The 20,922-nt window shown below is 54.1% G+C and overlaps 1 protein-coding gene across 2 annotated transcripts in view; it reads right to left on the bottom strand.

The window, feature by feature from the left end:
* Patj (PATJ, crumbs cell polarity complex component) overlaps window positions 1-20,922 on the bottom strand; it is a 203,310-nt gene that overhangs the window by 111,076 nt on the left and 71,312 nt on the right. For both annotated transcript variants that reach the window (XM_023718315.1, XM_023718316.1), the window contains exons 22-26: window positions 14,593-14,716; window positions 7,521-7,683; window positions 6,520-6,591; window positions 5,049-5,226; window positions 1,906-2,016 (exon numbers count right to left, since the gene is read on the bottom strand). In XM_023718315.1, coding sequence (XP_023574083.1) covers window positions 1,906-2,016; window positions 5,049-5,226; window positions 6,520-6,591; window positions 7,521-7,683; window positions 14,593-14,716 — 648 coding nt within the window. The remainder of the gene's footprint in view (window positions 1-1,905; window positions 2,017-5,048; window positions 5,227-6,519; window positions 6,592-7,520; window positions 7,684-14,592; window positions 14,717-20,922) is intronic.

The raw sequence follows: 20,922 nt of genomic DNA, 5'->3' as shown, positions 1-20,922 counted from the left end.
AGGGAGGAGCACAGGGAGGAGCACAGGGAGGAACAGGGGCAGAGAGCATAAGGGGGAGCACAGGAAGGAGCACAAGGAGGAGCACGGAGGAGCAGTGGCAGAGAGCTCAGGGAGGAGCACAGGGAGGAGCAGTGGCAGAGAGCTCAGGGAGGAGCACAGGGAGGAGCTCAGGGAGGAGCACAGGGAGGAGCACAGGGAGGAACAGGGGCAGAGAGCTCAGGGAGGAGCACAGGGAGGAGCAGTGGCGGAGAGCTCAGGGAGGAGCACAGGGAGGAGCAGTGGTGGAGAGCACAAGGAGGAGCACAGGGAGGAGCAGTGGCAGACAGCACAAGGGGGAGCACAGGGAGGAGCAGTGGTGGAGAGCTCAGGGAGGAGCACAGGGAGGAGCACAGGGAGGAGCAGTGGCAGAGCGCAAGGCGCTTCCCGTCCTTACACTGCACGCAGGCTGCCAGCCCCTGGCAGGTGGGCTCAGCACTCACCCAGAATCCCAGCTCTGGATCACAGGAACTCCAGAAGCCCACCCTGTGACTGCATGTGGCTTTGGGGGGGCAGCTAGGAGACCCCAGAGAGCAGGCCTTTTGTGGGCTCAACACTTAAAAGTGACCCACTTCGCGTTTTTAGGAAAGTTTAAAAATGGGATCTGGTTGAATGGCTGGAGGCCCACGTACCAGAGATGAGGCAGGAGGAGCCCTGAGCCCAGCAGTGTGCAGTCACCAGGAAACACCGGGACAGCCGTTTACCTCAAAAAGAAAATGAAATCTGACTGAGGCGCTGCCAGCGCTTCCTACCCCTGGGCGATCTGTGACTGCCCAAGTAGTCATGCCAGAGAGACGCCAGTTCACCACCTTCTTCAGTAGGAACCGCTCTGTGCCTAAACAAGTTTAAATTATTTATTTGGTTCAGGATCTCACCGTGCAGCTCAAAGTGATAGTGATCCTCCTGCGTCAGCCTCCCCAGTGCTGGCATTACAGGCTTGCACCCGGCTTGGCGCCCAGGGCCAGTACAGCATGTGGTAGCGGGGATTGAACCTGGGTCCTTGAGCTTGCCAGGCAGGTGCTTAGACCACCAAGCTATCTCCCCAGCCTCTGTGCCTAAACAAGTTTAAAAGACAGGGCATCCAGGCATGGGAGTGCATGCCTGAATCTCAGCACTCAGGAGGCTGAGGCAGGAGGATTGCTGGAAGTCTGAAACCAGCCTGGGCTACAAAGTGAGGCTACAAAGTGTCTCAAAAAGACTGAATAAATAAGTATCTAGAACACTGGATCGTGCCTCTAGAATGTTGTATGCTCATAGCATTTCCTAAACAAGGCAATTGGCCCAGAACAGATGACGGACTCGCCTCCAACTAAGCAAGATGGCGACTAGGGGATCGAGGTGTTAGACCAGCCGTTGACTTTACTGCCCGTGACTTAAACCAACACAGACTGCAATGAATCAAATTTGACCAGGAGATTAAAGCTGGGGGCAAATGGAACTTAAAGTTAATGTCTAAATTTGCCTGAAGTTAAGCAGATATTTTCTCTAAGTCTTCTGGTGTAAATATCAAGTGTCCCAGATGACTTGTGTATTGAGGGACTGACCCTTGGGGCACGGCAGGAGGAAGGTGTCACTCAGTGTGCGTGTGAAGGGTGTGTCCTGCCCCCGCTCGGGCTCTTTTGCAGCCTCTTCCTACTCCAGAGCCAGCTGCCCGAGGAATGAACCCTCCAAAGCTCAGAGCTGTACTTGTGCATGTCATGTGACTTGTGACTTAAGATAAAAATAGGTGGGGTGAGAACCTGCACCAAACCAAACCAAACCAGACCAAATCACACCCATAAGAGTAGGTGGGAAACTATTCGGAGGCAAAGCTTTACCTATAAGAGCACAGAATAGCAGGAAATGTTTTGAAGATGAAAACCAACTTACTCTCGGTGTGGAGGAGAGGCTCTGAACAACGAACACCACAGGGTTCCCCGCCTTCTTGATGGCCTCCACGGCCTCCTGGTGAGTGGCATTCTGCAGGTCCACACCAGACACCTGAAACAGGACCAAGTCATTCGGGGCGGCTGGCCAGAGGTCTCGGGGCTCGCGAGGCGCCGACGGCCAGAAGAGTGAGGCTGCCTCAGAAGGGCCGCGCACGCAGGGAGGAGCGCCGGGCGCCGTGAGGAGAAGTCAAGGGAGCGCAGCAGCGGCAGCGGCGGCAGCAGCAGCTCGGGCTGGGCCTGCGCGCACGCTGGCAGCTTGTAACGCAAGCTCCACTGGAGGCCGCCGTGCAAGGGTGTGCTGTGTGTGTGTGTGTGTGTGTGTGTGTGTGTGTGTGTGTGTGTGTGTGACAGAGCCCACATGACCTAAGTGCGGTGGGACGGGGACTCCCTTGTGACTTCTACTGTCTACTGAGCTGAGAGGAGTCTTTCAAACAGATCGACTTATCCCCACTGAGAGACGGACCGTTTCCCAAACTGTGAAAAACCCAGTTCCCAGGGCCTCGCTGAAAGGGTTCTTTGTTCCATACTTGTTCCTGCCCACAAGACTCCTTCCTAGAGAAATGTGGAGAACCTCCCTGCTAGCACACCCACGCGGCTATAAGGCAGCTGTGTGTGCAAACAAGCCGAAGCCGCAGGCCGCTGGGCTACTGGGCCCACTAAGCCAAGTCCAGACCAATGTCGGGGTGGGGACAGGCTGTGGTGCTGCCTTGCTTTCCGGGGACAGGGAGCAGGGACAGAGGGTGTCCCTGACAGATTTCCACAGGCATAATGGGAACCACTGAAGGAAAAAAAAAAAAAAGGATTCTATCATAGTACAACAATAATCTTAGATTTTCCTCAACTTGAGAATTACAACTCAAAAATTCATCTCTTCACACAGATTCATTTGCGAGAAACTAAATTCTAACTTCTTGTATTAAAACATTTTTCTTATGGATCTAAAACATTCATGTTATTGCTTTAAAGCACATCTTTAGAAAAATTATTTATTTATTTATTTGGTATAGGGTCTTACTACACAGTTCAGATTCGTAGTGATCCTCCTGTCTCAGCCTCCCCAGTGCTGGGATTACAGGTGTGCACCACCACACCCAGATCTGGTGGCCATCTCAGTGCGCCTGGGGTTCCAGGGCCGGCACAGCATGCGGTCCTGGGGGATCAAACCCAGGTCCTTGCACTTGCCAGACAGGCACTCAGACAGCCAAGCTATCTCCCCAGCCCCAAAGACACATCATATAAAATACAGACACAGCTGATTACTAAAGCCAAAGAAACCCTTCATAATAATTTTCATAGGAAAAAAGCAAATGATTAAGTGTAAGCTTTCAAGTGCACTGTGAGTTTTAAGCCAAGTGCTTAAATCTGAGGGAAAACTCGGGGTTCTTGCCACTAAACATAAAGCTAGTGATGATAAGTGTGAGAATATTGTTCATTAAGTTGATAATAGAAACAAATGAAGGACAACAGCTGGATGTGGTGGCACATGCCTGTCACCCCAGCACTCAGGGGGCTGAGGCAGGAGGATCGCTGCGAGTTTGAGACCAGCCTGGGCTACCCAGTGAGCTCAAAGCCAACCTGAGCTGCTAGTGAGACGCTGCCTTGCATTTCTGCCACAGGTGTCCCCTATGCGTGGGTGTGTCCTCGCCTTGGGACCACCCAAGGGGCCTGTGGGCGTCGGGGCCATGGCTGGCTACCATTTGTCTCTTTTCAGCTGGACGCCTTGCACTGTTAGACTAATTCATGGACTATCACACAGGCTTTTCACGTGGGCCTTCCAAAAACAAAGGGTGGTGTGCTGACGCAGTTTGAGACCTGCTTTCTGTTCCTTTGCGTCAGACTCATTCCTCGCTGGGCCCTTTAATGTCTACTTTAATGCCGCTTTGGAGAAGCCTACTGTGTCATAAGTTGCTTCATTTTTTTAAAGCAGCAATCACTGCCTCGGTGTGGCCCCATCAGCCCTCGCCCCGTGCTGTGTGTCTGCCTGTGCTCACCACGGCTTGACCTCTCAGTTTTTCTCTCGTCTCTCCCCATACACGACGCCACGCAACCCCGGAGGAAGGAGCCTTGGTCCTTTTCTTCGCTGCTGCATCGCTGGTGTGTTCAAAGCAGCCCTCAACAGAAAAGCCAAAACCTGAAGCTTTGGAGTGCGGCGCACAGGGTGAGGCGGAGACAACGTGCAGGTTCAGGGTGAGGCTGGACTCTCCAAACCTGAGAACTCCAGACCTGGAAGCATGGCTGGTGTCCTTCAGAGAAGGAGTCCTGACCTCTAACCCAGGCCTGCAGCCCGCATGTTCGTGTGGCCCTTGGGGCTTGCAATGACGCTTCCGGCCTGGAAACCCCGCTTCCTCTTTTTGAGGAAGGTAAGCCTGATGTTTGTCCTGAACAAACTCAAACCAAAAGAGTCTGAGTGCAGATTCCAACTCGACCTCCGGAGCTGCTTCCTGGTCGCTGACCGAAGCAGCAGGCCAGGACGAGTGTCCAAAACATGAGTCAGAGCAAGGGGGTTGGGTCAAGGCTCCAGCGCAGTATCAGTTACAGGCACAAAGGCACTTCCTGCCCAGGCTCCAGGGCGTTCTCAGCTGCCGCAAGCCCACTCTGGGGCTCCGGGCTCCCCATGGTCCTTCCTTCTTGGGGCTGCAGGGTCCCAGGACACTGGTGTACACTGGAGAGGGCGGGGCTTGTCCCCACCTGCGCAGGCCACAGAGCGCCCTTTGTGTTTGTCTCTCTCAGCCCAGGGGCTGTATTTCATCTTTTCATTTGCTTCTTCCCTGCACTGGAAAGACTCACAAATTGTGCACAAACTGCTGCATAGAGAAGGGACACACCTACACACACAGCACCATGTGAAGAAAGGTCTTCTGAACAAATGATCATTTTACTGCCTTAAAAACATTTCAGACATGTGGGATATGATGGCACCTGCCTGTAACCCCACTGCTTAGGAGGGTGAGGCAGGAGAATCCCCATGAGTCAGAGGCCAGCCAGGCTACACATTGAGTCTACAGCCAGGTTAGACTACATAGTGAGATCTTATCTCAAAAAATGAGAAAGTTTCAGACACTAACAGCATTTCAGCATCACTACCTCAAGGATCTTGTCTCCGGTCTTCAGCGCGCTGGCCCTCCCGGCTGGGCTGTCCCCCAGGACCTGCTTGATGAATATGCCCCTCAGCTCCTCGCCATTCTTCAGGCGCTTGATGACTGTCTGTCCACCGACGATGCTGATGCCCAGAGACACGCCGGGTTCTCTGAAAATCTCCACGCTGCAAAAGACAAGCGAAACTCACTTGAGGACAGCGAGATCCAGCCTGTAGTGCTGTCATGGTAGGTATATTCCGTGCATGCCATACTTTTAAGACTCATTTCATAAAAGTCCATTTTCTAAATATATTTGTTTACAAATGTTGTATATCTTATACCTAGTGCTGAAATTACAAGATGCTGTCAACAACTGATGCCACATGAAAGTTTGCATTCTAGAACAGATTCTAAGAGGGATTCCGAGAGGGCCGGGGGCCTGAGTTTCTGACCAAGTCTCAACCTGCGCTCTGCGTTTGTCTCCTTTATACGCGCATCAAAAAGGAAAAGGTTGAGGAGTACCAAATGGGTAAGAAGAACCAAGAAAGCCACATATTTATTTTAGTAACGTGTTCTGGCTTTCAGAGTAAAATAAACTGGCCACAGGCCCGGCTCTCTGGGCTCTCTGCTGGTTCCCGCGCTCACAGCTGGAGAGTGGCCTCTTATCTGTCATTTTAAAAAGAAGCAGGGAGACCTGCCCCACAAGTATTATGGGACTCGCAGAAACTGACGCAACCTGGCCCGTCAGGAAGGGAAACGAGGTTGGGAGCCAGAAACGGCAACTCGGAACTTTGAAGACAAAACTCAGAATCCAACCACAGGAAGAACCCCAGTGCACTGGGTGGGCATGGGGTCACTAAGGTACAGAACAGGAGAGAAGTTAAAGGGGAAGCCTGGCCAGCGCTCTGAGCACCCCAAGGTGCTGTCTAGAGGCTGCAAGCTGGGGTGTCTGGGTGTGACAGAGGGGGCCACGCTGACAGCATATGCTTAGCCTACCACGCCTGCCCACATGGGCCCGCAGTGGCTCCGAGTGGTTCGGAGCCCACGTTGACATCGATTATGGGAGCCTTTCCTTGGCCCCCAACCTCTGGATGAGACAACAGAGTGAGACCAAACTGGACGCTGTGGCGAGCGGATGAACAGCTACAATGCCAATCACCAGGGCAAGGAAGAGGGAAGCACGGCGGGAAAAAGGCCGAGCGAGCTCAGCACTGTGTGGCTTCTCTATAAGAAAAGCCTGAAGCATAAACGAAGCGCAAAATAAAATGGGTAACAGGAGCTGGGCCTGCCTCCCCCGTCTGGGGAGGAGCCTAAGGATGAGGCCACAGGAAGGACTGAAGTGTGTCGGGTGCCCACTGCCAGGAAGCCCACAACTGCAAAGGTGGCCAGCAGAAATAAAACCTCAAAGTGCAGTAAAAAGCCGAGTGTGCAAGGCTAACACCCTGTCAGCTGAGGAGACCAGTGACGTCACCACGTACATCCTTGGGGGACCCCAGTGGCTGAAGCTCGGCGTCTCTTCTCCTTCACCTTCTTCTCTCTCAGGCAATTCTCTGGGGGAGACAGAAGAGAGAACAGCTGAGGAGACACAGTCTCATTCTTTTTCTTTCTTTCTTTCTTTTTTTTTTTTTTGAGAGGAGATGTCACTATGTAGCCCAGGCTGGCCTCGAACTCACTGAGATCCTCCTGCCTCAGCCTCCTGAGTGCTGGGATCACAGGCTACCACACCTGGCTACCCTCCTTGTGGGGGCTGGGAAAGATCTGAAACTGCACAACTTTCAGTACTACACAGTTCTAAGCTTCTGAAATATTGGCATGAATAAACACAAAAAGTGAACAGACTTTGCTAGCATTCAACACGGCAAATCCTAACCCAGCACGGACAGCCACGCATTCCTTAGTGTCTAGGCCACACAACGGCTACCAATGCATACCGGTGTAATCCACAAGTGATTTTTCTAAGCGTTTGCTTTGCACAATTTCACTTTAGTTTCTCTGTTCGTGTGGGAAGTATGTGTCTTAGTACTCGAAGCTGCCTGCCCAGCTAGGAAAACAGTCCTGCCTGGCGCCCTGGCGCAGCCAGCCTTCCCTCGGGCTCTGGGCTCTGCCACCTGTGGTGGCATTGTGTGTGCACCAGCCCCTGCCAGGCCTCAGCAGAACCCGGGCGTGCATCCCTGGGCTCTGCAGTGCTGTGGCGCCCTCACCCTCGCGGTGACCCCCGATGCCTGGTCAGCTCCCTCACGCCCACGTCAGTGCCCCTTCCCGCTGTTCACCAGCCCCCCGCACTGAGAGCGCAGAGGGCCCTCCCACTTCTTCCCACTCGGGTCGCACGGCGTCCCCGCCCAGCGCTCCGGGGACCGCTGCCAGGCGGCCGGATGACTGGCGCTGCCCTCCCACCTCCCGCAGCCACTCCGTGGCTATTCCGCGTGGCGCTGCAGGGCCCGCACCCCATCCCAGCGGGAGGACGGCAGGGGCAGCCTACCGGGCAAGGGCGGGGTGTCTGGAGGACCAGGCGCCCGGGGGCCTCGCTGCCGCTCGGGGCCTGGGCGGCTGGTACGGAGGCAGCTCGCGGTCCCGCCTCCGAGGCCCGGAGGGAAGGTCCGGAGGTGGGCTCGGGCCTAGGTCGTGGTCTGGAGCCGGCACACCTGCAGACAAGCGCAGACCGTGAGACACAGCACAGCACGGTGCGCCCGTAGGGGTGGGCGGCGCCCTGCGGGGACGCAGGGTTAAGGGGGACCCCCGCCGGGCGCCGCGGAACACCTCGGGGACCCCGCCGGGTGCCGCGGAACACCTCGGGGACCCCACCGGGCGCCGCGGAACACCTCGGGGACCCCGCCGGGTGCCGCGGAACACCTCGGGGACCCCATCAGGCAGAGAACCCCCGGTCGGCGCTAGCTTGCTGCCGTGTTCCCTTCCGCAGCCTCCCTGAACCAGTCTCAGGCCACCCCATCAAGGGTCGAAGAAATCCTCCAGGGGACAACAGATAAGCCCGCAGGCGCTGGGGTCGCTGAGCGCTGTCCACGAAGTTCCGCGTTCCACTGCCTCTGCCACCTCGACCACCAGCCACATCAACGAGGAAGAAAGCAAAGATGCCACCGGCGGCGTCTGGGTTAGGGAATTTTGCCAACTCTTAGCAGGCGAGTAAGGTAGCAGACTTGTAATTTATTTAAATGTTTACACAATTTTTATGCCAAAGTGTTGTGAATTTTTATTTCTCTACAGGAAGCTGCAGCACTAAGCCTGCGCTGCCCAGCGGGGAAGAGGAAGAGCTCTGGGCTTCGCTGCCTCTCAGCTCCCCGCCAGGCAGACAGCGGAGAGTCTTCCTCCTGTTGATAGGAGGCAGCGACGCCTCGGCTTCCTCCTTACCTCTGAACCAAATAAATACCAGGAAGCCCCTAGGCCACCATCATGGGTCACTGCCGCCACCCACATGCCACAAGCACACATGTGGACATGTGCACACACACCTGTGTTTCGACCACACACACCCACATACAATGAATGCAGTACCTCGTCAATAAATCAAAATGAGTTTCAAAGTAAAAAATTATATTGTTTTCTTCAATAGAAAACAAATCAGAAGTACATGTATCCGCTGCCTAAGGTGAATGTAAACTTCATGTACATGTTTAATACATAAAAACATATTAATAAAATAAAATTTTAAAAAAGCAGCTCAGAGCTAATGTGGTTATTAGAATAGATGCTGGGTATTTATGTCACACCATCCACGCCAAGAACCGGTGCACTTTGTGTAACCCTGGGCAGTGACTGGGAATGCCATTTATTATATTAACTCAGTGGCTATAATAGCTCTGTTTATTCAAAGAAGACAAAGGGAAACCCTTAAAATCCATCTGTACTGTTGTAGAAGTATCAGGGTTCATATCTAGAGTGCCCCAAAGCCTCCTGCACTCATAGGTGCAGATGTGGGGAAGTGAGTGGATCGTGGGTGACACGCATCTCTGGAGTAGTCCCTGAGGAGCTCACAGCTCAAGGTGATGTTGGCGGGGGGGCCTGGCTGGAGGTGGGTGGCCTGGAAGGGGGTGGGAGGCATCCCTCCTCCTCCTCCCCGATCTCTCTGCTTCCTGTCCGCCTGCCCTGAGCTGCCTACCCTCTGCGATGCCCCTGTGCCATGCCACCCTGCCTTGGAGCCAGCTGACTGGACTGAATCCTCTACCAACTGTAAGCTAAAAGGAGGGCTAAATAGCTTAGCAGATTAAAGCACCTGCAAGCAGGCCTAGGGGCCGATGGCTGGATCCCTTGGCCTGCCATGCTGGCCCTGCCCCGGGGCGCGCTGAGACGGCAATTGAGACTGGGCGTGGTGGTACACGCCTGTAATCCCAGCTCTTGGGAGACTGCAAACAGGCGGATCACTACAAGTCTGATCTAGTAGTAAGACTCTGAATACCCTGTAGATCCTTCCCTAAAAAACAAACAAAAAAACTCTATAAGCTAAATAAACCTCCCCTTCTTTTGTCTGTGGGTGCCAGGCAGTGGTCTCTGCTATGAAAAGTAACTAAGACAGCAAGACACTGAGAAAGCTTACAGAAACCCAACGATCTATGTGCTGTTCTCCATACTCTTCCAGAAAACAGTGAGGATGGCCTCACGCCCAGCCTGGGCCCTGCTGAGTCAAAACAAAACATCTTTTCTGCCATTTACTTCTTTAAAAATTGTGTTCTTGGAAGAAAAAAAAATGCTATCATAAATTATGTGAGTAGAGTATTAGCCGGAAGCTCAAGTATAAGAAAGAAGATAAAATACTGTTATGCTGGGCTCGTACTGGTAAATAACATAGTTTTTACTGAAATGATAAGCAAAATGCATATACTTATCGAGGTTGTAGAATGTTATTTAGTTTGCATACTTCCTGTGGATTTTTAAAAATTTCTGACAGAATTTAAGCTAGAAAATACGCCCAAGATAAAAAGTTCTCATGCGTTTTCTCCCATTTCTTTCCAACAACGTGTGCAGAATTAACTCCACAGCGGTCGGGGAAGATGCCAAACCCACAAAAACACCTTTCAGTTTATCCAACATGAATGGAGGTATCATTCATTCACGCTTTGAAATCACTCAACAAACATGCACAGAGCACCCCCTGCTGGCCAGGTACTTTCCAGGGGCTGGTGGCAGCAGGTGTCCAGGGCCATCAAGCTCCCATGCTGGGCTGGTTCCAGGGAAGCCACAGAAGGGAACGGGGCTGGAGCCTGGTGTGCAGGACGCTGTGGGTGTGGCGGGAGGATTTGCAATCGGAGGAGGAGGAGCAGCTTTACAAGGACTTGTTTGCTACACAGGGAGTGCGTGGCTCTGTGCTGCACAGAGGACTGAAGCCCGGTCATGGAGCTTTGAGGGGGATCAGGCAGAGCCCAGAAAAGAAAGACTTTACGAGGCCTGCTCTCACTGACAGTTTTACGTGCTATGTTACATGTAATGAGCTGGGTGTAGGGCACACACCTGTAATCCTGCACCAGGAGGCCAAGGCAGGAGGATCGCTTCAAGCTTGAGGCCAGCCTGGGCTACATAGTGAGTTCAAAGTGAGCCTGAACTACATGGTGAGACCCTGTCTCAAAAACAGCAGAATAACGTCATTAAGGCTCTGGCAGAAAACTACACTGTGGTGTCCCCACCTCACACGGGGCTGGTAGCAGCCCCCACCACACAGCTTCCGGCTTCTTTCCTGGGATGTGCTTCATGTGACGGCGCGGGCTCCGCGTGATGGTGTGGGCTCCGTGTGACGGCGCGGGCTCCGCGTGATGGCGTGGGCTCCGTGTGACGGTGCGGCCTCTGCATGACGGCACGGCCTCCATGTGACGGCGGGGTCTTTAATCTGCACTCCCAGGGCTCTGGTTTCTAGCTCTGCCACCCCACACTCAGGGCGTGGTGGAAAACTATGGAGATCTTTCAATTAAAAATAAAAACACTACAGCAAAAGGCCAGGAAGCACTCAGAACCCTCCCAGCTCTGCCACCCGTCCCACATCCTGGCCACCCCTGCGGCTGCTCTGGCACCCTCCCTCCCGAGGGTCGAGCTGCCTGGGCGCCCTGAACCCATTTAGTACCTTTCCCTCTCATGGCCATTCTCACCTTGGGAAACAGCCATAACAGGTAAATGGCAATGTGTCTCTTACACTAATAGACTTACGGAAAATGTGAACACTGCTTATTTTCCGTGGCCCTTGTATTGAAAATCCTCAATTTCCTGGAAGAGGAAAACTCATCAAGTGACAACTATGTCATTTGCCCATTTACTAAAGAAGAGGGAAAGAAAGAAAAACCAGGGCAGTCTGGAGCGCGTGGTGCACCTGTCGCCTGCAGAGCACAGCCTGCGGCCCACTGCACCCGGCGCACCTGCCTTTGTCGTGTGTGTGCGTGGACTCGGCCCCCAGGGCTTCCCTAAGTGCACACCCCTGTAGGACACTTAGGAGGAAACCCAAAACGACCTCTGACCAGGGCATTCAGATGCTCTTTCCAAGCTTCTTCTGTACCACTCAGAAGACAACAATATGCAATGTATTAATTATTGAAACTGTCCCACTAATCGGTTTTGAAACTGTCTCACTGCTATTTGTTTCTCAATAAAATTATTTTAAAAAACCCAAACAAATAAAAAAACAAACTTCTTCTGTAAACATCACTGAAACTCTTTCCATTTCTTCGTCCTGAACAAGTTTTCTGCTGAACTCGCTGCCACTTCTTCCTGGGCCTGGTCCTGCAGTCTGGGAGTCAGGGCCTGGTGATAAGGCAGAGGCAGCTGGGACGACGGCGTCTCAGGGAGCACTGGGGGAGGGGGCGCCCTCCTGCCCCTATGCTGCCCTCTTGCGCACTAGGCTGAGAGTCCCAGCACTGCCAGGCATGCCACCCTGCTGCTGAGAAGTAGGGCCCAAGCCGGGTGCCGGGCGCAGCAGAGATGATGGAAGGCACAGTGGGTGAGCGTCCTTGCGGCTGCCATCCTGGCTCTGTACATGTAGGGAGCCACAAAGAGCACCGTGTCCCCGGGGCCCTGTGATGCTGGTACTGGCCAGAACAGGGCCCAGAGGGCCGGATTTCCAGAAGCCAGTGCTGGTCGGAATGGGTTCCAAAGCTCCCTATTTGTTGAGGCGCGAGAGCTGAATGGCACCAAGGAAGGGAGAGAAGGATCCACACAGGGAGCGGCTGAGGCAGAAAACTCAGCAAAGGAAGAAAATCAGCAGCAAGTTCCAGTCTGCTGACAGCCATGCTGAGTGACATGCCACCCTCCTCCTACAGGCCTTCCTGGTGACAGGCATGCGCCCTGGCTCTCAGGCCAGGGCATGCATAGAAACGACAGCAGTGCAGGCTAGACTCGGCCCGGGAGGCCTCCCTGCGCTGCAGGCATTGTGCCCCTTGCTGGGAGTCACAATCCCGAGGAGGTTTGGCTCAACTGCTGTAAGAACGCATCATTCTGCTCACTTAGGGTCTTCGTCGTGGTCTCCTCTTGAGGCCCACATGCGCTCTCCCACCATGCTCGTCCTGGACCAGATGCACATCCCTGAGATGAGCCACAGGAGGGGGGGGAGCCCTCGGCACACAGGCTTTCCTCTGTGAGCTGTGGCAAATCTAAGACTGCCCGCTGCTAAGGAGCAGAAAGCCAGCTCAGATCTACAAGGGGCTGCCAGGAGCACACATGAAAATCCCTGCCCGGGCAGTGGCGGTGCTGCAGGGGCCTGGGCTGATGGGGCGGAGGAAGGCCTCTTGCGTGGAGGAGCTGGCACGGGACAGGGTCTGCGCTTGAGGACAGCACTCCCAGAAGGAAAATGTGCTCAGTGTGGAGCGAACACAACAGCTGCTGGCCACATGTCAGCATGGATGCAGCCCTCCTGCCTGCCCACGTGCTGCTCTGCAAGCCCTTGACATGCCCCCACGCATAGTGACAAGGGCTTTTCCAGGGAGCACAGGTCTGGGATGTGCACACCTGGCACTGTTCCCAAAGTCATAGCTTAAGAATAAATACCCAGGCCTCCCAAGGGGATGACTACAGCAATCAGGATTGAATCCCTAAAAGAACACATCATGTTCCAGAACCTGCAGATGTGACCCCACTGAGGAAAGGGTCTGTGGGGTGCAGGCCCCTGAAAAAGCTGAGGAGAGACTGTCCTGGGTTTTCCACTGAGCCTCACGTCCACAGGAGTCACTTGAAACAGCAGAAGATGCGAGGAGAAGAGGCTGTGTCCCACCTGTGAGGACAGAGGCAGCACTGAGGTAGCACAGCCCCAGCTGGGGACGTGGGCCACGCGAGGGAGGCAGCCCAGCTGGGAACGTGGGCCACGCGAGGGAGGCAGCCCAGCTGCCGTCACAGGCTGGGCTGGGCCAGCTTGGCTCAGGGCAGTAGGCGGGCTGTGCTGTGTGTTGCTGCTGGGTGTCCCAGGAAACATGCGGAATGCAGAGAGACTGTGGGGTGCGGGGCCAGAGAAGATAATCACAGGGCTTGTGGAGGGGCAGTTGCCCTGTGCGCACAGTGGACAGTGTCATTTCCTGGTCCTCCAAACATACTCTCTGCCTTGTGCACCAGTCCCTCACTCCACTCCTTCCTGAGGGCGTAAGAGGGTCAGCACCACCTGGGTTAGGCAGGGAGGAGGCACTGCCCCCACCAGAACAGTCACAGTCATCAGCAGATGTGCCGTGTATCACCCCAGTGGTTTAGTGGTCAGAGAGAACTAAAGAAATGTGTAAACTTAAAGCACTGCAACTGGAGAGTCTGTGGGCGAAAAGGCCCGTTTTTCTCTCTCTTCAGCTTGGAAAGCTGGGTAGATCCATCTGATCCCACTAAGGGCAAGTGCAGGCCACAGGGAGCTGACGAGAGCGGCACTCGGGCACACTCACGTCACCTGCTGGCCTCTGTGCACACTGCCCCACTGCTCTCCACAGCGCCATCTGGACAGCCCCACGCCCCTGGACACAGCCCCCTGGTCACTGGGTGGGCCAGGCAGAGCCCTGAAGGCCAGCTCCATGATCTACACAGCGGAAGGAGCTCCCTTGCTCACCTGGGGCGTGAGCAGCATGCACTGCATACAGCGGGTCTGCGCAGAATGGATAAAAACTCTATTTAAAGTCAAGTTTTCAAAAGCACATGAGAGCTGCTATGGGAGGGAGACCAAGAGAGGCGCAGCACTTTCAGAATTCTTAGATGGAAACTCAGTAATGTACTAAAATCGACTGTAATGTATGGCTGTAAAATGTCTCATAAATGTTTAAAATATGTCTCTTTATGAATATTTAACAGCTCCATGCACTGAGCTAACAGCACCATTTAGGAGCAACAGAGACGTTAAAGTATATTAGTGAAGACGCATTTCAGCGCCAGGTACGGGTTTCAGTTTTAATCCACACGCTAATAAAATGGGGCAGGAGGCAGCGGAAATGGAAACTCCTGCGGAGCGGATGGAGGTCTGAGCTGGCGCTCGAGCCGGACCTGCTCTTTTGCGTGCTGTGCAGCAGAACAGACGCAACGCCTCAGAAAAGTCACTAGATAAAGAACAGAACAGAAAGATGGAAAGCGACCAATTTGTGTTCCTAAGAAACAAAACCACGCACCTAAGTCCAGGCTGCTTTCTGCTAACGAACTGAGATGTTCCGGGTCGTCGTATCTGCTGTGTGGACTGCCCGCCTCCATCGGAAGCTGGGGCTGGAGGACATCGATGCCCAACTGCTCTTCCATCTCGAGAGGAAGGAAACAGAAACACATTAGCACCTCGAGAGAGAAAGGACCGGAACTCTGTAAGGCTGCTCAGCCGGGTAAGACGGGAGGGAACCCGGCCTGCCAACGCCACTCCCCCACAGTCAGCCACCAGCCCTGGCTTTGCATCTGCATAAGGCCCAGGCTGCAGCGCCTGCTCTTCGAACACTGGGTTTGTAATTCAAGTTGCTTCTCAACAGTACCAAGTGGATGTAAGTCGCTATGTCCTGAGGTAGTGGCCGGCACAGCTGCGTCCGACCTCCCGGGTCGTGAATTTCCCCCGGCTCACCCCATACCCCCTACGCTGCCTGCTGAGCTGAGCGAGCCCCCGTTACTCCCCTGGACCGCAGGGGCATGGCTCCCGCAGAGTACGCCCATGCTCTTCTCTCCACAAGTGTCCCTGTGCTCTCTACACTCAGTTTGCAAGTGTCCCCCAACATTGAGACCTGAACCCCTGAAAGCCTAAAATTTGCTCCTGACAAACTGCTTAGGCACTTGAGCCACAGCAGGAGGAGAGCTTGCCCTGGCCGTCAAGCTCTTCCCTAAAAGCCCAGGGGAGCTCTCCTACAGGACAGGAGCTCCCAGCGGGGAGGCAGTGCCTTATCGTCAGGACAGGGCCTGTGCAGCCTGCGCCAGCGTCTGCCTGGCGCCGCCTCCTCAGTGGAGCCTCAGGGCTCATCTCTGTCGCCCAAGCACTTGGCCAGGCACTTGTGAAGGATGCGGCGCTCTCCTGCTGCTGGCCCACTGGCGAGAAGGGGCTTTCTGTCCTGGGTTCCCAGGGTGCGCCGGGAGGCGGTAGGTCGGGGTCAGCGCCTCAGGGTACAGCTAGGCTCTGGGTGGGGGGCTGCTGAGAGGGCAGCCAGTGGGCGTCCTGTGGACGGAGCGGTGGACCTGTGGAGGGGAGCCCGGTCCTCCCAAGTGCCTGGCCCACCGGCACCTCATCTCCACTCCAGCCTCCAGACCCCGGAGAAATAAGCTTGCACTATGGTATCTTGTTAGGCAACTGCATAATTGTCGTATTTTTAAAAAAACTTGAGCACATATTCAATTTTACACCCATCATACACGATATTTTAATTCATTTAGAGTAAATAATGCTATTGTTTATTATTGGAAATGTTTGGTTTTAAAGAAGTCTTATTACAAAGTTCACTTTTTTGTCAAATTAAAATGGTCAGACTTCCATGGTAGAGGTTCTCCTGTCAACTGGTGCACCCAAACACGTTGCGATTATAGGTAAGGCCACATCATACCAGATGCCTAGGAGGCCCAAGAAACAGATTTCAGCCCAAACACTGAGCGGCAAGAGGAATATTTAACTAGTTAGTTGTTCAGGATAAAGTGCAGGAACTCGGGAGAAAGAGCGAGATGGTGGGCATCGAGCTCTGAGAAGAAACCTCACACATCTTCGGCCCACTGGACTTTCGGAGTTAGTGGCAACTATGCTACCAGTAACTGGTGAACGAGTCAGGATTCCAATACAGTGGATTTGAGAAGCGAGGTATTTGGAGAAACTTTTTTTCTAACAATTTAAAAAAGGAACACACTCATTTTCAGGCAAAAAATTCAGGGATGGGGCTGACGACAGATCTTTAAAACAACGGACAAAATCTGGGCGTGGCGGTGCACGTCTGTAGTCCCAGCACTCGGAGGCTGAGGCAGGAGATCACCAGCCCGAGCTACACAGTGAGCGCAAGTGCAGACTGCACTGCAGCGAGTCCCTGTCTCAGAAAACAAACAAACCCAAACAAGAGGCGGCCCGACATTTCTCCCAAGCACGTAGACAATCAGAGAACGCCCGGAAAGATCCGGCTCGACACCGCCGGTCTTGTGGGAACCGCAACTCGCAAGCACGGCGATCTCGGTCTTTGCACCCCCGCACGCACGCACGCATGCACACACGCATGCATGGAGGCACGTACGTATACACGCACGCACGTACAGAGAAGCGTATGTATACACGTGTGCATGCAGAAGCACGCACGGAGGCACGTACGTACACACGCATGAACGCACAGAGGCACGTACGAACACACGCACGCACGCAGGGGCACGTACACACGCACGCAGAGGTAGGCACGTACGTATACACGCACGTATGCGCGCAGGCTCGCCTGAGCAAGGATGAGGGAAAACCGAAAACCTGAGCCTTGTAGTGTGAATGTAAATCCTCCTTTTCAGAACTACCACCAGGCGCTCCGCAGGCCCCACGGACGGCTGCTGTGGCCGAAGGTGGACTCCGGGAGGCGATCCTGCTCAGCCTCCGCGGAGGCGCGCCCTGGACAGGACCCGGGGCAGAGCCCGCCGTGGTGTGCGCGCCGCACTCGCAGCCTGGGATCTCGGCCCTCGGGAGGCTGAGGTGGGAGGACAGCCCCGAGCTCACGGCCAGCAGTGACACTGTCTCAAAAACAAAGCAAGGCCACGGACTTGGCATTCGGCGGGCTGCAGATGCCGCGCAGTAAGCTTCGGCGTGTGGCGCCACAGCGCGCTGACCTCCGTGTCCCACGCCACCCCAAACAGGCCGATGAGACTCTGCTCCCTCGCTCCTCGCCTGCTGCCTCGGGATCCCAACCCCACAGGACCGGCTGGAGCACACACCACCGGTGCACACAGCCGCATTGCTCGTGAACAGCGAGGGTGGAAACGACCCAAACGTCCCCCCACCTAGCAGAGAAGGTGCAGCTCAGGGGGCTGCAGGGCCAGCACTGGCGGGAGGGGTGCGCTGCCCAGAGGCCTTCCTGGGGCCTCGCTTATGATTCCCAGCAGCAGCAGCAGCTCCTGGGACCCCCGGACAGGTGCAGCGTCCGTCTCTACCTCCTGCTTCTCTCCTGATAGCCCATCTGCAGTTCTTGAAGCTACCTGGCTGGTCTTACCCTAGAAACCTTTTCTCTTTCTCTGCGAGTTAAATTTGTACTCTTCCAGGTAGGAACCAAAAGGGTCCAGGAAAGGATTTTCTTCCTGACCTGTACAACCAGGGAATACCACTCAGCCCCGAAAGGGGGAGCGCTGATGCGTCCCTTGGGGGTGAGCCTCGACAGTACTGACTGTGCTAGGTGGACAAGCTAGATGAGCAGAGCAGTCGGTTCCGAGTGCCCCCCCCCCCCCCGAGTCAGTTCTTCGACAGAAAACAGCTGCGTTTGGTGCCAGGGCCGGGGGAGAGAGGTTACTGCTCGGCTGGCAGTGTTCTGGGGTGGAAAGGTGGGACCATCCTCCAGATGCCAGCGCTGACGGCCCCGCAGCAGCGCGGGTGATGGACGACCCGGAAATGCGCGCCTAGAAACGCTTAAAATGCTACAACGTCGTCTGGCACAGAGCTGCCCACGAAACGTACGCGCACCTCAGGAAAGGGAAATCTTGCATAAATATTTTAATACTAGGTTTACTGAGACATCGAGAGATTAATACAAGCTGCTTTTGGCCGCTGCAATTACAAGAGGTACTCAAAGCAGTGGCCGCTAGCTTCCTGACATTCATTGGTTTTCTTTTCCTCAAGGGTGTATACATATTTCGGGCCAACTCTATATTTTATCACAATTAAAAAACAAAACGGAACAACTATAAACAACATTCACTACAGTGGTGAGAGGGTGGTAGAAATGAACTCTGAACCAGCTGGATACCTTGGGCGCCACAAATCCAGCAATCCCACAGCCCCAAATGGTGTCCCCATGGGGGGCACCATGATTGGGTCCTGAGGCATCTGTAGGACTTGCGTAGATCTGTGGAGGATGAGTAATCCTAATTTGTACATGTGGAATTAAAAATGCTCCCCAGATCTGAAACTGTTGGGAGTAGTGACAGCAAGTGAACCACTGGAAGCCTCACCCTGACCAAAATATCCTTCCACAGTGCAGTGTACGCTTCTCAGATGTGGGGGTAGTGAAGGACAGGAGGCCACAACGATGCCAGCTGAGACTAGTATATTCTAACCACATATGAGAAAGGCACAACTCAATATGGAGTTTGATGTCACTAGAATATTTAATACTGGTAGGACAAAAAGAGCATGCATGAGGTGGAGAGGAAGAGGCTGCTCTTGGGTTGAGGGCAAAACATGGGGGTGCACAGGGACCAGGCCAGCACCCCAGCAGGTCTATGCTGTGGAGGCCACAAGACCACATAGTTTGACAGGACCAAGCTTAGAGGTTTGTGAGAGCACGGCCTGGGTGCCACCTTGGACAGGGGTGACAGGGGGGAACTGCTGGGTACAGCCTGCAGCACTTCACAGTGTGAAGTGTTTAAATGTAAAAGGAAATACTAGGACTGTGCATTTGACCGTTTCATCTCTAGCTTTAATTAAGATGGTCTGATTTTCAGGTTGCCTTTTACTTGGGGAAATAGAAATTTTTTCTTTTTTTGTGGAACGGGGGATTGAACTTAGGTCCTTGCGCTTGCCAGAGAAGCGCTTATTCTACTGAGCCATCTCCCCAGCCCTAGAAATTTTCTTTTCATAGAAGAAAACAGCCCCAGTGCGCGGGCCGACCCGGGCCTGGTTGAGTTGGTAACAGAAAGGAAAGGTGCGCTACTTAAGCAGCTTTGAAGGGCAACTGACCCAGCAATGCGGCAAGGGTCACCGCGTGACACTGACACAGCGGGGAAGGGGTTCTCAGAGCCCCAGTGCTAAAACAGGGGAGTCCAAGAGGCCAGGAAGACAGACACTCCGCACCAGCATGGGCCCGGGGACTCGGCATTGCGGGCCAGCTTGCTAGCAGGCAATCAGAGCTTGTAGCCCACCGAGTCAAAAGAAAGTGGCTCTAGGAACAGAGACGTACATCCAGCATATGCTGAAAAAATCTGTGCATATAAGATTGCTGCATGTAAGAAGTGGCAGAAACTCATGATTTTATGGGATTCTAAATATGAATGTTTGATTGAATACATTAAGTAAATATTATCAATACACATTTGATTATTTCAACAGCTTTACAAATGTATACATTTAAAAGGACCTATGTGTGAGATTGCCTTTGATTTGAGTGAATAGAAACCTTATTTTCAAAAAAGACAGCCACAGTGAGCAGGTCCCGGGCTGCTGTCTGCTCCTACGGGAACGCTGTGCTCAGGCTGCACTGCAGCTGGGAGGGGCTGGCCCAGTACCCACAGCACTGGGCACCAGCAGAGGGACCCACGAGCCTCACAGGTGGGCAGAGCACAGAGCAAGGAGGTCACACAGGGCTCAGGTGCCTCTTCCAATACTTCCTTCCCATCTGTAATTTAGGGTGCAAATATACACATGCAAACCCACCTGTAAAAAATGCCTCTAATGAGAGTCTAACTGGTGACCACTTACCCTTAGAACACCCATGGGTGAGGAGGAGAGGTGCTGAGGAGACTTGTGCTGCTCGCCCTCCCTGGGGGGGCGGGCAAGAAGAAAAGCCCCCTTGCCTTGGCTTGTTCAACACAAAGCCACATGGCTTCTCAGTGGCCTTGTTATTGGTTAAAAAAGTACAAGGTGTCCATGCTGTAGAAGTCAGTGTTTCAACGTGTGCTCCAAATGCTGGTTACTATCCCTTGCTCAGTGTACAGCAAGCTGGGTTTGTAGGCCCAGAAGGCCATCGACATTTCCTCCTGTCCAGGGAGTGCTAGGCTTTCCGTCTGTGACCCTGACATGTGGTGCTGTCCAGATGGCCCTTGTAGTTCTCGGTCATCTGCTTTAACTGCCCCATGTTGTGTTGTCTGCTGGGATCTAGCTGGGACATGGACAGCCCTTGGGGTGTCTCCTCAACTTGCCCACAGGCGCCGCAGCAGTTCTTATCCAAGGCTCTATCTTGCTTGCCTCCAGTGCTTCAGGGAGGGAAGGGATCTGCCTGTCCACCTGCAGGGAACACTTGTGGCTCTGGGCACACTAGGCCTCCACAGCAGCCTGGTCATTCGGGAACAACAGGACACCCGTGGGCCCTACTGGCACTCGGCGTACGGCACGTCTGGCCCCACCAAGTGACGCTCGTCTGCCTTCTAGCAGGAGCAGAGTCAGCCTCACTGTGGTGGGACAGGGCCTCTCTCCTCATTAGGCCCTTGGGCTTGGGTGTCAGATATTCATTATGAGAGCAGTTCGGAGCTGTAGCAACAGTGAAGACGACAGATGTGGTCTTCGCTTTCATTTTCCAACCCTTTTCTTTTGTGATGTGCTGACCTGGTGGGCAGTGGGTGGCACCCTGTGAAGCCACCAGTGGCACAGGCGCCGCTCG

This window comes from Octodon degus, unplaced genomic scaffold, assembly GCF_000260255.1.
Source record: "Octodon degus isolate 3935 unplaced genomic scaffold, OctDeg1.0 scaffold00057, whole genome shotgun sequence".
Classification (NCBI taxonomy): Eukaryota; Metazoa; Chordata; class Mammalia; order Rodentia; family Octodontidae; genus Octodon; species Octodon degus.
Note: the sequence above shows the minus strand (reverse complement) of the source record. Positions and strands in the feature narration are given on the sequence as shown.